The sequence below is a fragment of the Drosophila navojoa genome, chromosome 5, assembly GCF_054131105.1.
Source record: "Drosophila navojoa isolate 15081-1374.11 chromosome 5, UAZ_NAV_1.0, whole genome shotgun sequence".
NCBI lineage: Eukaryota > Metazoa > Arthropoda > Insecta > Diptera > Drosophilidae > Drosophila > Drosophila navojoa.
In genome coordinates this window covers 21524346-21540659 of record NC_142893.1, presented here as the reverse complement: position 1 = coordinate 21540659, position 16314 = coordinate 21524346, and the positions used below count along the sequence as shown (strand labels likewise).

Genomic DNA, 16314 nt, shown 5'->3' with positions numbered 1-16314 from the left:
ATCGCGCTGAATGTAATAATAAAATAAAACAGAAATTGAATGTTGCGATTCGTTTCCGTGGCGTATCCAGGTGACAAGCAATTCCCCACAGGTGAAACAGTTAAGGTGTATATATACATACACACATATTAGCAATTGCCCTTAGCGCTATAAAACAAGCTAAACATTTTGACATGGGTTGCAGCGCTCACCAAAGCTGTGGGTAGGTGAAAATGAGGTGTAGCCGTAAAGTCCTAGCGGCTGACCCTTTCTGCGCCTGGGTGTTGCACCCATGTCACTGCACTGACAACTGGCGTTAACCAACCTGGAAAGAAAGTCAGAAATCATAACGTATCGTCTCATATCATATCATGTCATATCGCAGCGCTCATACATACGTTTTTAATGAGTTGCCGTTCGTTTTACTTTATATACATACATATGTAAATATATATTTTTTGTACTTTTGCCTTTTTACTTCTGTTGCCTGGCATGCAACGAATATTGCATTTCCGCTCATCATTTCTGGGACTTTCTTATCTGCCACAGTTTGGTTACTTATCAAAGAGAGCTTCTTGGCGTCTGTCTGTCAGAGTCTTTATGATATGTTTGCCCTTAAGTTGAAAGTGCCAAAAAAACACATGAAGAGATATGAATTGCCGTCTCCGGATTTCGCGTTTGCCAATTAGCAGCAGCTGCGGCCATTGGCATGCAAATATTTACGCAGCAGAACTTCCAAGTGGATGCCCAACTTCGCCAAGAGCATTAATTGATGTGCTTCCAGCGAGTGTTCCTATTAGTAGATACCCTCTTCTTGCATTATTAACAAATTCTGGAAGAGAATGGTGCAAATGTATATAAACTTGATTTTAAAGAAATTTATCGTTTCCTCTCAATGATCATACTCTACAATCTATCTGTTTATAAATAGGAAATTCGTTAAATTACACAGTTAATCAGAATTGAAAATATATACATATATACTTTACCTTTTCATTTAATTTACCTAAGGCAAAAAATGAATATACATATGTGCGTAATTAAAACACTTTAACTATGTATTAAAATATTTACTTACAAAACTGTGACATATTCCTCTGCTGTAAGAACTGCAATATACCCTGTTAATTCTATACGTTTTCTTGAATACCTGGTATACTGGTACATACATGCTCACACACACACACACACACACACACACACACACACAATATCAGCTTGCGTGTGTGTTTGTCTGTGTGTGACATGAGACATTATAATGCCACATTATGTTGCTAGTGCGTGAAAGAACCGTACATCAGAGCACAACATCCATAAATCAAAATCCACAAACACATGCGACGTTGTTGTCTATGCGCTGCTCTTGGCTCTTAGCTGCGCTGACTGCGCAGCATGCGTTGACTTCGCTGTCTGCGTGTGTGCAGCTTGTTTGTATCTGCTGCGAGTATTCGCAAAAATTATTACACTTGACATGATTGAATATACCGCTGAGTATGCGAGAACATACATAACTGCAGCCATATGGATACACACACACACTTACAATGCAGAGGTACCAGTTGCTGGACATTGGCCCACTCGCAGCGCCCGTGCCCTCCAAGTGTCCACGGCTCTTGCTTGTTCTGCTGCTGCTCCGACGTCTGTGGCTGCGACTGCGGCTGAACATAGTTTTTGCGCTGTCCCAGTGGGCAATTCCCGTATCGCTGCATGTGTAGTGTGTACCAAGTTGACATGGCGCATAAATGTAAGTGGCCACAATGTTGCACACAGTACTGTACGCCGTACTAAATTTTCAATTAAAATGGTTTACAAAAAATTCACTTACTTAACAGCGAATGGCAGTTGTTCAAATTGGCAATGTTTGCAAAAAGTATCGATAGCGATATATGCTCAAAGCATATGTTTTGCTCTGTTAAGCGGCTCAAATGAAAACAAATTGACATATATATATATTTTTTAAAATAATTTCAGCTTAAATAAATTTTAGATTGAACAAAAAACAAAGAACTTTTTATAAAGATGGACCAACATCAACAATTGCAGCCCTGGCTACACTATCCATATCGATATCGATATTTTAAGCGATATTATTTAAACACTAGTAACAACTGTTTCAAATTGTGGGATATTTTTGTCATAATGGCCTTTTAAACTTTTCAATCATTACACACAATAGAACACAACACAACACACACCAGCACACACTCTCCGTTTAAATTCCACCCCACCTGTCCGGATTGTGCAAAATTTTAGTGAGTCGAATGCAAGTTTGTTGAAATTGGCATCGTAAATTTCAGCTGTTGCCATGTGTTTGGAGACCACATTGACCAAAAACAAGACATTGGCTCTGATCAATCAAGGGTACAAGGTCCTCGCCGAGTATGAAATGATAGAGAAGAAGCAACTGAGGGGCATCTATGCGTTACCCAGCTACTCCAGTCTCTTGCTTTGGTTCGGTGTGATATTCATACATAGTGGGATGTATTCGGAGAGCGCATTCCGCTTCTCTATTCTGTTGCCCGATAATTTTCCCGACGAGAACTGTCCGCCCACTGTCATCTTTCAGAAGGACATCTTCCATCCGCACATTTGCCCCATATCGCACAGCCTAGATCTGAGCCCCGTTTTTAAGGAATGGAACAAGGATCATCATCATATTTGGCACGTACTCAAGTATATTCAAGCTGTATTCGCCGATCCCGAGGGCAGCGTCTGCAACTCCCACGACGGCGAACCGATTGCATTGACGGATGTCAATAATATGGAAGCATTGCGGCTCTTGGCCAACAATCGTGTGGACTTTGCTCTGCGCGCCAAGGCTAGCATTGTTTGGAGCTGGAAGCATATGTTCGATAAACCGCCAATCAATGACCCACATTATATTATTTTTGAACGCTATCGTCCCGAAAAGCATCAGGCCATGATGAAACGCATCAAAAGCAGTAGCTGGTACTCTCTTCCGACGTCGGCGTCGCCGCCCTCGACATGCGTGGCCCGCATCGAATCTGCTCGGCAATTGCTCGCGGAGGAAGAAGCTCAATCTAGAGGATTTAATAGCCTGGAATTAGTGGAGTGAGCACGTGACTAGCGCATTTTTATTTGCACAAAAGTGTACTGGTCAATGTGCGTGCACCCTAGTTGTCGTTGAACATCATACACATACATATATGTACATACATAGATGTGCAACACTAATGTTAAGTATATTACAAATGATGTTCTGATTGTGTGTGGACAATAATCAAATTTAAAAGTAAAACTGTCATATTTCCCTACCAAATTAACATATTGGGATATTGGTTAACATCACTTACATATAACAGCATGTTAACTTTAGCAGCAGCCAACAGTATCGATATCGATACTCTGCGAACTTTTTTATTTATAGCACTAACCAAAGTGTTTATAGTCCAAGCTATGTATGTATGTTATTTTACATGCTTCAGTAATTATTTTAATTCTGTGGAATGTTACGTAGTCGACGCTTGGCATTTCTCCAATTCCATAAACATACATACACACATACTTATGTAGTTAATTATATCGGTAGCAGTTAATTACAATAGCAGTGCAAAAAGCATCTCTGTAACAATCAACTCGTCGTATTTCAATTTCGCGTGCTAGAAAATTTTAGCAAATTTTTGTTATACATAAGTGCTAATTAGTGGAAAATATGAAGTGTGCAATTAGCTAATCAAATGCCACTTAGTACGTGCGCGTATAATGAGTTTCAATGTGAACACTGTGTATATCATACATATGTACATACATATGTATGTGTATATGTATCTGCCGTGTTTTTAAAATTTGAAGCCAGCAATTCCTATTGGGACAGCATATCTACAATGCATGGGTGTGCGTTTGTAACGCCTCCTTCTCTAATTTAAAGCATTAAAATACATTTATAATTACATGTACACATACTTTAAAATAATATATATTTTTCTAGTGCTCTACATCGATCAATTAGTGTTTTACATTAATTACATCACATTCAACGCTCTATGTTTTCATGCTCACGGCTATTCTTTACATATGTATTTAAATGCATACATGTATGTACATACATATGTATGTGGATGACAATTGTATGGGTGCGTTGCTAATTAAATGCGGTATATTCTGGAATAGTACTACATGTGTGCATGTATGTGTAATCGCAATAATAGAGCCAGAACAGTTCGCAAAGTCACCAGAGTGGGAACAGTTTTCGATTCAGAATAATCTGTTCCCACTCTAAACTGATTATGTTAAGTGCTTTTATAGAGGGAACAGATTATCGTAGATACATGTGTATGTAATGTTTGTATGTTAACTGTTACCAATTGTGATTAAATGGCGAATATTGCCTTAAAAATCTCAATAATGTTCAATGTCCCTTAGAAACTGTTACAGTTTGTTTTTAATTTAATTTTTTTATTGCTCTGACGTTTAGAGTGCTGCGCTATATTAATGATTTCAATATTAACATCTATAACATGGAATTATCTTCAATAATTATAATTAAGCATCCTATTACCTGTCGCCAAAGACGTCACACAGTTACCGTTACAGATTGTGGCAACTTGTGCAATGTGCTGCAACTGCAACTGCAACTGCAACTGGTATGGCGAAATATTAAAAGCTCGCACGCCTCTGCTCTGCTGGTGGCCGTCGACAGCTGGTGCAAAATATACAAAAGTGACAATTTGATTTATCACTGCACTTTGTCCTGCAGCAGAGTCGGACAGTGAGAGAGAGAGAGAGAGAGAGAGAGAAATAGACCAAGAGAGGTACATAGTGTGTGTGTGCGTGTGATAGAGAGCGAGAGAGAGAGAGAGAGTGCCTCTCTTTTATGGGCCTGGTCGTTAGGCAGTTGGTTGCGTATCCAAAAATCGTTCATGAAATTATGGATGCGAATGCAATGTGCCATATTTTAGGCCATTTATGGTTGCCAAGTTGGCGCACATTTAGAGTACAGTGAAGTTTGAACTAATGGAAAGCTTTATTAAACAACAATTATTATTTAATTAGTACAACTTTTCTTAATATAGCAATATATACCGAGAGAGATAAAGAGAGAGATAGAGAGAGAGAGACTTTATATATATTTATATATATATATATGGTCAACTTGCATGGCAAAGAGTCCACCAAACGCAATCATTCTATGGCTTGACGTCTACTTGGTATTATTGAGCACAGAGCTTCCTTGCCAGCGAGCTTTTACTGTAATTGCCTGTCTGGCGGATACAAATACGAGCAGCTTCCTTCCCACAGAGACATGAAAGATGCTAAGTAGACAATATGGCAAATGCACGCCAAACAATTTTGGTGGTCTACATTTCAATGGCCTCGACTTCATTCCATTTGACTATATATCCATTTGGTCTATCTATTCGACTCTGCTGCTATCTTTGAAGCTGCTAGCCAATTGGCTGTGGCTGCTTCCTGTTTGCCAACATCTAAGCAGAACAACATAATGCGCTTTAAAAATGGGAGTGAAGAGTGATTATATGTATTATTTAATATGTTAGTGTCTATAGAATGTTGGGTAAAGAGTTTACCCTAGAGTGGTCAGAGGACGATCCGGCTCTTTGTTTTATGATTATAAATATATAGTCGTTCATATAGTAAGTATCATTTGTTATCGCAACCCTTATGAAAACTATATCATGAATAAGCTCAAAATAAAAATTATTTTCTTTAAAAATAATAAAATATAATTTTAGTAAAAAATTATATAATCCAATATATTTTTATAATTTGTTTTCGATAATGGAAATGAGTTAAAAATAAAGGTAGAATATATTAACAATATAGAATGTAGATTTGTTTTTTGATTCAATATATTTTATCAAAACATTTTTTAAAGAATCGCCTATTTATGTATATATGTATTTAGAGCTAGGGTATTTTTTAGTCGAGCACTTTTCATTTATAATTTAAACTGATTTCTGAAATTCTACTTTGTTATCTACTAGATGATCTTGTTCATATCCGTTCCTCATGCCAACAAAAGATTCGCTGGCTTTGTTTCAACTTCATTTAAGGGGCGTTATTTCGAAAATGAAGATACATACATACATACATACGTATATATCGTATATGGGCAAGCGTCAACAGCAGAGAACAGCCAGGAACAACATTAACAATTAAGTTGTAATAAATTATATCGCTGCGTGGGCTGAATTAAGACTCGAGCGAAGAGTTGCGTATTTTCTTTCAGTTTTGGTTTTCAGCTTCAATTAAAATGCCATAAAAATTGTTTCAAGCTGCGCGGGGCGAGCAACGCGTGACAAAGTATAAAGGCCATTGTTATTTCTTTTTATTGATATCTTTTTATTTTGGGGCTTTCGACTCAAATTCATTCCCTGGTGAAATCGGTATATATTGATTGTAGTATATGCATGGGTAATGCCCCCGCTGTTGCAGTTATCAACGGAAATCAAAACAATTGCCACCATCGAAGAAGTCGCAATCGGCGTTACGTTTAGCTTCATTTCGCTTCGTTTCGTTTCGTTTCGTTTGGCTGACAAGTAAGTAAGCCAAAATGCATTCAAGTGCAATTGCAAACGGCTTGAGCGCAACAGGTAAAGTTGAGCCGGCTGCCTCTCGTTGAACTGGCCCGTGGGCAGAGTATCAAAGCTTCAGAGGTTCGATTTCCTTGGAAAACCGCTAGAGACTTTGGCATGGGCCTGTGACTGCCGATCGCCGACTGCCGACTGCCGAGTGGCGACTGCTTAGCATTGGGCTGGCCAAGACTTGTGTTGTCGTCGCAGATTGGTATTTATATGCAAGTTCACGGCATGGCCGAAGCGCGCACACACATCATCATCGATTATAATCGAAATGGGATTGTAAATCAAATCGCATTCAATGGCACTGACTTTAAAATGGGCTTCATTATCGCCGCAGTTGCAGTCGCTGTCGCACAGCCTCGCCTTCTCTCTCTCTCTCGCCTTTTCCATTGTCGGTGGCAACTGTGCAACTGCCGCGTCGTCGATGTGACATTCAATGCCATAATTTATGAGTTTATCTTTTTCGCGCCGCCAAATCGTACGCTAAATGCTGTCTGGACCAGAATCGAACAGCACAAAGTAGAAGAGAACCCGATCCAGACCAGAGGCCAGAGACCATACGATACCAGACGAGACCAGACCAGGCCATACCATATGCCCCATTCGTCGTCGTCTGCTGGTTCCTCTTGGCTCTCGCGTATGCAAACAAACGGCAAACAAAACCAAAACGTGCGCATATTTTATGGCGCTGCGAATCCCATTTGTATTGGTATTGGCATTGCCATTGCTATTGCTATTGCTATTGGTAATGGTAATGGTAATGGTATTCCTATTGCTATTGCTATTGCAATTGCTAGCGCTGCTGCTGCTGCTGCTGCTGTTGTTGCTGCTGTTGTTGCTGCTCTTTCAGTATTTCTGTTAGCTTTTCGATTTCTCGCTATATTCGATTTGTGACTTTGCTCAAATGCCGACGTCGTTTAATGTCGGGCAATTAAAATTGGAGTTCTCTCTCGCTTTCTGAATATGTGCTGCCTTTATTTTTATGAATTATGGCCTTTGGATTCGTTCAGCGTCTGTGGGGGTGTTGCTTAAAGTGAATCAGCTGCAGTTCAGTTGTTGTCATTGCAATGGCCAGAGATACGTGTGAAATACAAATGTGTGCTGGTACCTACACACATATATGTATGTGTGAACATGTATATGTATCTGAAGACTATTGTTATGCAAATGCATAACTGGGAAAATGATTCATTATAAGTTTTTATTTACAATAGATTTCAAGGTGTGCGATATGAGATTCGATATAGGTATCTACATTCTAATATTTTATTGTTATTTTAATAACCAAAAACCGGATTGTTCTAGAGATTTGCAAATTTTAATATATTTTTCTGTATGCAGTTAATGATAAAATGTGCTGTTGATAGAAATAGGAACAGCAAGAAGTCTTTAAATATTTGTAATATTTTTTTGCATTAGTTAATAATAATAATCAACAAATAATATAATCATATAATTTTTACGTAAAATTGAATGCATTACAATCAAAAATGTATGCGTCTTAAAGATTAATTATTAATTAGTAATTATAAATTGATTATTGAAAGAAATGTTTAATATTTAATAGGCAATCATAAAATGAATCTAAAAATATTATAAATATATATAAAAACTACATTATTAATAACTCAAATTAAGCATTCACACTGAATTATATTCTGAATTATTTAATATTTATATAAAATTATTTCGTTCACATATTTAAATTAAATATAATGAAATTGTTCTTGAAAAATCTAAAACATACCACCTTCTATGAAAGAAATTAAATAAAAATAAAATGAAATGTAAATATAGAAATAATGCCATTAGAAAATAAAATCTGTGTATACTAATTTAAAAATAATTTATAATTACGATAAACACCATCCAGTCGAAGGCCCCTGCTGCCAGTGCTTAGCCTTAAGTTGGAGTCAATTATCTATTAATTGTAGCTTCATAATAATAATAATAATAATAATAATAATAATAATAATAATGAAATTATATTATAATAATCATACTAATAATCATCGACCTAATTCAATATAAATGTTTATTTATAAGTAATATTTCATATACAATCTTTAAAAACTCAGTCATACATTTTAAAAATTAATTATTAATTTATTTTTGTAAAATTACTATTTCATTGATAACTCAAATTAAACCAACAAAGCAATTATAATTTATAAATATTTGCAGAAATTTTCTTTGAGAACAAAAATTCATTTCTATATTTAATTATCAATAATTATTAAATTAATTTATTACTGTTTGGCTGTTTTAATGATTGCTCGATTTTATTTATTAACTGACATTATAATAATATTCATGTTATATTAACTATCTGCTGCAATTTCCAACTCACATAAATCGCATGCTTCAATTCAATGCGACGCTGAAACTGAATTCAATTAGCCAACATATCCAACAATGTGCTCATGCCCATGTCGCATTCCGCTGTTTGCTGCACTGATTTCAGTTCAGTGAGGACACTTTGTGGCCAACAGCCTTTTGCCACATTCCACACGTTGGCTGGCTGACTGGCTGGCTGGCTACAAAAGTGCCGACCCGCTTCTTTTCAATTTCAACGCACTTGGCCATGTAATCACGGCCGCCTAATTCTAAGCCGTTTTTCATGGCCGAAATGCGAACCGGTTGGCCAACTTTAACTAATACATCATTATGTTGGCATGTTGCTGGCTCTAGATGTTGTTGTTGTTGTTGTTACTGTTGTTGTTAGTGTTGCTGCTGCTGCAGTTGTTGCTCGTAATAATCAATTACGCGTCAGGCACGATCTTGACGCGATCCTCGCATGCCTCGCTCACATCATGCGCAACGATCTTGGAGCTGCAGCTATTTTCCTTTCGGTCCGAGAACTCATGCGCCAATAATAAATTACGAAACAAAACTCAAAGAACAGGTTCAATTACATTCAACAAGAGCTTCAAACAGCTGATTTGTAGTTAGCTAGCAGCGAGGCGCAGCAGCAGCAGCAGCGGCAGCGGCAGTGGCAGCAGATTGGGGCAGGGGCCATTGAAATGGAGCCCAATGGCAAATTAAATAGATTTACGCTGGTAAAGTGTTGCTGATTGGGATAATCAACGCGTTTCGCCGAGTTGCTCTGTTGTGCTCTGTTGTTGCCTGTCAAGGCATTATTACTGCCATTGCCTTGTTGTTGTTGTAATTGTAGTTGTTGTTGTGCTGTTGTTCAACAACTAGCTCACGTTGCGGCTGGTCCAGGCTGTCGAGTTGCGGCCGTCGTTAATCCCAAATTCACATTGAAATTTGCATGGTCGTTCACGTGCAGCAGCAGCAGCAGCAGCAACAACAACAACTGCTTGACACACTTACTTGTTGGTGTTGGTGTTGGCGTATTTCCGGTGTTGCTGCGCTATGCGTCCGGTTTTAATAAAATTGCTGCCGCCGCTGCTCAAGTGCTGACGCAGTCTCCTGCTTGGCTGCAGCGAGAGCAACATGTTGCTGCTTACGTTAAACTTCCTACGCTGCTGTTGCGACGGCTGCTGCCTCTGCCTCTGCTGCGTCTGCCTCTGCTGCTGCTGTAGTAGCCGGTCGCCATGTTAGCATATTGATATCACCCGCAGCGTAAATCTTGTGGATTAATCCAATTTAACACTTTATGCTGCACTGCGCTTTGGCCATGTTGCTGGCAGGCGGGCGGGCGGATGAACAGGCAACAGTACCAGCACCACCACCACCAGCAGCAGCAGCAGCAGCAGCAGCCACAAGCCGAGCGCTTTGCTAGCCTGCAATATGAACAAACTTAATGCTTGGCCAGCGCTGCAATACACTGCCAAAAATTAGGCGAACAAAAATTGATTTACATTATATATGTATAACATATATATGTATAACAGTCGAAAAGTTTTAAACATATTTGAAATTAAAATTGTTTTCTTATTTTTTATAGCGAATTGAATTCATTTTACGTTAAAATTTAATTTGTGTTTCAGTTTTAGTTATATATATATATATTTTTTTTTTGTATCAGCTTAATTAGTTAATAGTTTGCTTTGTTTTTATATTTCATTTGGTATTATATTAAAGCCGTTTCTTTAATTATTTTCAATTTAAGATATTAAAAAATATTTAATTTAGCAAATATATGTAGAAAGTTTTATTTTTTTATATTTATTACTTTTTTCCTTCGAACTATAAAGTTTTATTTAATTTATTTACATACATTATAAAAGACTTTGTTTATAAAAAATGAATTTTTTTCCTTTTGAGCTATTTCGTTAATATAGTAAGTTTTATTCACAAACACAACACTTTGTATACAGAGATTAAAAGTAAAGTGTCCAATATAAAGAAACAACACGTTATTCATTTTATTTTTTTAAATTCACTCATGTTTTTTTTTTTTTTTTTAATATATCTTCTCTGTATTCCTGCTCTATTCATGTTTCATTTAGCATCGCTTATTGATTCAATCTCTTAACGTCGTTTTCCTTAAACTTTATGCCATGCAGCCAAGCTTAGTCTATTGATTCTTTCCATTTTCTCGCTTGCTTTCTATTGCCAAGCGTAATATCAATCTTTTGCTTCCTTGCTCAATTATTCTCTTCCTGCCAAGCTGCCCCAGTGTGCTGCAGCTGCCGGCGACTTGCTATGCGCTCAATATCGTAGAGCGTATTGCGTATACGACAGATATTCCCCGAACGCTCATCAGATTTTCATTTCTCTATTTTCCGTTCGGTGTCAGCTTTGCTGTCTCTGATTCCCACTTGGCCCTTGGCACAATTTTCGCACAGTGTACGACCTTTTCAGTCACACAGTCACTTTGCGACTCCGTTAGTTGGGGCTACCTTTGGCCGACACAAATCCCGGGCTAGTGCCCCTCCCACTCCCCACGCCCGCGGCACGCCTCTTGGGTGTGAGCGTGCTCTCCCTCTCCCTCTCTCGCCCTCTCTCTCTCTCTCATTCTCTCACGCTCTTTTTAAGCTAGCCCACATAGCCAGCCAAGTTTCCAGCTCGTAACGTTTTTTCGTTTGTTTGGAGTGCGCACAAAATTTAATACGCTTGTGGTCACATGTGTTGCGCGCTTTTTACATATTTTTAAAAAATAGCAAAGACAGCAAGCAGACAGTTTTTTCTGTTTCCCTTCCTTTTTCTACCTCCCCCTCATCTGTATATGTCTCTTTCACTCTTTGTTGCGCTTTTCTCTTGTGTTGCCTGGGTTCCGGCCAAAAGCGCGCGAATTTAATTAAAATATGCAAATCGCTCTGTGGCATTTTGATCAAGTGTTGAGTTCCCTTTGCAGTCACTTGCAAGTTCACGTGGTCTTTCGCTCTTTTACTCTAGGTTAAACCACACACAGAGCACGCTCCACTTGCTTATAACTGGCATTAAGTTGCCCCTCTCGCTTTTTAAAATATAACCATTCGAATACCCTGTAAGGCTGGTGTAATATTATGGATAAAGTTAGCGAAAGCGTTGGTAAATGTATTAATAATATAATTTAAATTCCTAACTAAATATATACAATTTTTAAATTTTTACTTCTGAGCCACAAATATAATTTAGGTAATCATAGCAAGTTTACAGCAATATAGAGTATTTTGTTGTCGTCTCTGAAACTTTTTTACTTTGTATATCATTATTTTTTTGTTACTTTTTTGGTTTTGTCTTTTTGGCAACTTTTAGCGATAAAGGCGAGCGATAAAAATGTAGCCAGTCGCGCTTTTATTTTTATTTTATTTTTGCTTTTCCTACTACTTGGAGTTGAGCTGCGCTGAAGGGTTTGCACCTTCCCGTTCCCTTCTGCCTTTGGTCCGCAGCAAAAACTCATTTATTTACTTCAGAAGGTGTGATTTTTATTTGGAGCTGCAAATTAAATTTATTGCACATTTTATTTCCTTTGATGTTCGTTTGTTAACAAAATTGTTGTCTGGGGGGATTAACGTAACGGGCTGCGGATTAGCCAGGGCATTAACCAACAGCCAACATCGTGATACGGCGTAACTCCTGCACTCCATCACTGTTTGCTCACTAGACTTTGCTCTTCTTAACGCCCTGCGCTGGCGCTCTTTCGATGTTTCATTTGCATTTTTATGGCAAATGTCTGGGGCGAATGCAACAAAGTCTCACAAATGCGATTAAGTCATTCGCTCGTCTTCCCTTTGGCTATTAGTGCTTCAGCTTTTCGTTTTCTATTCGTTTTTTTTTATTTTTTATTTTTTGTTCTGTGGGTGCTCATTGTCATTTCTGTTGCAATGTACACTTTTAATTTGGTCTAATTAAGCTGAGAATGTGGAAAAAAAAAACAAATATAGCTAAAAACAAATTATGCGCATTTGTATCAAGCAGGCAACTGAGATAACCAAATTCAACAGACGATATTTCGCTATCAAGGAATATTTCTATTAAATATCGAATAAAATGGCCTTAAGCTTTTTAAAAAAAAAAAAAAACATAGTTTATGTAAGGAAAGAATTCAGAAGTAACTGAAATTTATTTCTGGTTGGGCACAAGAAAAAATATTTACAAAAAATTTTATCTGAGTTTTGATTATTGTATTTAATTAAAGAATATTGAGTTTATTTTCTGTTTGCTTTCGACAAAGCCATAAATATTAATAATAAAATATAGCCTCCATTTATGTACATCTTGACCTAATTGTGAGATAAAATAAAATATATAAAAGTGAAAAATGATATATATTTCGAATATAGTTATACGAAATTGTATTAATGTTATAAATATACTTGCATTTATATAAATATATATATGGCGGAATTCGGATATGCTGGATGAGTCATTAATGAGAGCGAAAATATATATTTTTTTCCAATGATTATAAATGAAATACAATAAATACAAACAGATTTATGTAGTTTGAGGTGTAGACAACTACAGCAGTATTAATTATACAGTATTTCCCATGTGCACATTAAGAGAAATTATTATATATATCTACGAAACTTAATAAATAATAATCTCAAAATTTAACAGCTTTCAGATGAATAATTAAACGTGCAGTAAAATGACAAATGGTTCCTCAACATTTGTAAAAACTAATAAATATTTTTATATATTTTTAAACTCTAATACCGTCATTAATAATGTTTCTACTGTGTGACATCGCCTCTATTCATTTAAGTTTTTCCTGATTCTGTTCTATTTGGCAATTTTGTATACAACTGAAAGCAATACCCTATAATTTGGTCTGTTTTATAGCCAAGCACAGCACATTGCTAAAAAGATCTCGTTGAATGGTGTTGGATAGCAGCCCGGCTTAGCTTTGGCCTCTTTTCTTTTAGCCAACATGCTGTGCACAAAGCTCTCACAGCTGAGCCATTGCAATCCACTTCATCATACTCAAAGCCGACAACACCTGTGCAGCTGTGTGTGTGTGTGTGTGTGTGTGTGTGTGTGTGTGCGTGTGGCAATGACTTGGCCAACAGCTTGCTCTAGTGTGTGACAATGTGAGCCAAGTTTCAAGATATGTTGGCTGGCAACCAGCAGCATCAGCATCAGCAACAGCATCAGCAACAGCAGCTGTTGCCTGCCTAAAAAGAAAATTCCAAAATGGCAGCGAATTTTCTTTTACAGCGTTGTTTAAATTTTCATTTTCCTTTGTTCCATTTTGTTACGTTTTTTCTTCTCTTTTTGTTTTGTATTTTTTGGTTCATTTTATTTGTGCTTGGTAAATGCTACCAGGATATTTTGCATTGGTAATTTGGCGTCATTCTCAGATAGTTGGCACTACGTGTGCGACTCCTGCTACCTGCTGCTGCTGGAGACGAAGACGGCGACGGAGTCGGAGTTGGAGGTGTTTAAAACCCAAAAATAAAATAAAAATTGTATGCTTAGTTGACCCAGTTTGTGTGTAGTAGCTGTGTGTGCTGAGTCGATATTGAGCAACAAAGCTGCGCTACAAACAACACAAGCACACACACACACCTATACATACACTTGCCGTACAAACAGAAATATCCTTGCAAACTTAAGCCAGAGCCTGTCCGCAACACGTTTACACAGTAGAGCAGAGAACATACAGGACGAGACGATGCCGACAGCCAGTGTGCCCGCATCAGACAAAGATTCAAGTCGACTCGACTTGGTTCTTTTTCTTTCTAGCCAGAGCCTTTTGGCTACGGTCAGCTGGCGATGGCTGATTGCAGTCTTAGCACCACCAAGTATCGCCCATATTGAGAGGTTTCTATCTCCGCCCGCCCAGAATTGAATGTGCGTTGCATTTAATCAATTTTTGGCATAGTCAAATTTGCGCCATTCCAACTTTTCAATTCAGTTCGCATGGCAGAACATTTAAACTACATGCTTGTTGTTTTCCAAGACTCTGTTGTGGTTTTTCTGTTTCATTGTATTTATTTTTTCGTTTGTCGGTTTTTCGGTTTTTGGATTTTTCGTTTTTCGTTTTTAGTTTTTGTTGAGCTCTGCTTGTGTCTGCTCTATTTGAAAATGCCAGGACTTATAGACTGCTGATGGCCTAGACGGAATTGCGTCTTTTCTACTTTGTGGCAGTTGTCATGTGGAAAGCGCTTAACATGCCTACTCTTATTTACCTGGCTGCAGCTCCCTCCGCTTGGGCCTGACAAAACGAACTTTGTAAAATCGAAAATCCTTTTAATTGAATGCAACTTAGCTTCAGGGCGCCCCAAGGGGGGAGAGCTGAACACATGTTTAAATATTTGTACACATTTTTGCTTCAATTTAAATTCCCTGTTTCACATATTTGCGAGTGCCTCGCCTGTCTGTGTGTGTGTGTATGTGTGTTGTTAGTGACGTAAGTGCTGTGGTGCACCTCAAAAGTTTGGGAGCCGTCTGTTTGGCTAAGGGCGCCCATTTTGGGGTCTGATTGAGTGTCACGAATTTGGGGCTTGGCATGGACTATTCTGGTCATGGCACGAACTGTGCCCCTCTATGCAATTCTCAAAGATGCAGCGATAAGTGCAGTTTAATTAGCAGCTGCCCGACGGTTGCACTCAATGGCAAATATTCGGTTTAAATGCAGATATCTTAAGCACATTTTCAGATATCTCAATTTAGATAACCGCAATTATTTGATTTCGTTATTTTTACAACTGAAAATATTTATGCAGTGGCACAAACATCTAATGGCGAATCACTAGCTATTCAGGCAAACGGCAAAAATTGTTAACTTCGTATCGAAAAATACTTGGGCAAATATTATAAATTACCAGCATCAACAATTTATAATGAATAATTCAGCATTGCGGCCAGGGCATGAATGTTGATTGCATGTGGCTGCATATTGCCAAATGCCAGATGGGGGAACCCCCGCCCGAGCCGCCTAAGCCGCCCTAGCATCCACAGAGCTGGTCTGTGGCCAAGGTCGGGTTAAAAATCAATTAAAGTTTTAGATGAAAACAAAAACGCAAAAACCACAAAGCTCAACGCACAACAAACACTAAAACAGATGAACACACGCACACGCACACACGCACACAGGCACACATTCGCAGCATACCAAGTATTTTGTGAAATGAATTAAAAATGTTCTGATTTAATTTTCAGACGAATTGATAACAGTTGGTACTCTGAAGTTGACCCAGTTCGAAGCAGAAACCGCCAGCAGGCGGCCAAAAATCAATTTAACCATAAAGTAAACACCACGAACGCATAGCTCTGCACATGCATGCAACATAGATTGGCCAGATTTTTCAGATCAACCACAATGCAGTGTAATTAATTGAGGTAAAATTTAGCAAATCAAATAAGACAGATATAGAGAGAGAGGGAGAGAGCGAGAGAGAGAGATAGACAGAGAGTTGCCGTGTGCCATTAA

At 37.9% G+C, this 16314-nt stretch overlaps 1 protein-coding gene across 1 annotated transcript; it reads left to right on the top strand.

Annotated features, from left to right (window-relative positions):
• The first annotated feature begins 2086 nt into the window (after positions 1 to 2086).
• On the top strand, positions 2087 to 3244 carry LOC108655221 (protein crossbronx-like). The gene is made up of 2 exons (XM_089262020.1): positions 2087 to 2231; positions 2277 to 3244. Exon 2 carries the CDS (start codon positions 2285 to 2287, stop codon positions 3053 to 3055), a length of 771 nt encoding a protein of 256 aa, XP_089118146.1. The 5' UTR covers positions 2087 to 2231; positions 2277 to 2284; the 3' UTR covers positions 3056 to 3244.
• The last annotated feature ends 13070 nt before the right edge of the window (positions 3245 to 16314 follow it).

What these genes read in the sequence shown, in the direction of transcription:
- LOC108655221 (XM_089262020.1), top strand. Translation starts at nt 2,285, where the DNA reads ATGTGTTTGGAGACCACATTGACCAAAAACAAGACATTGGCTCTGATC.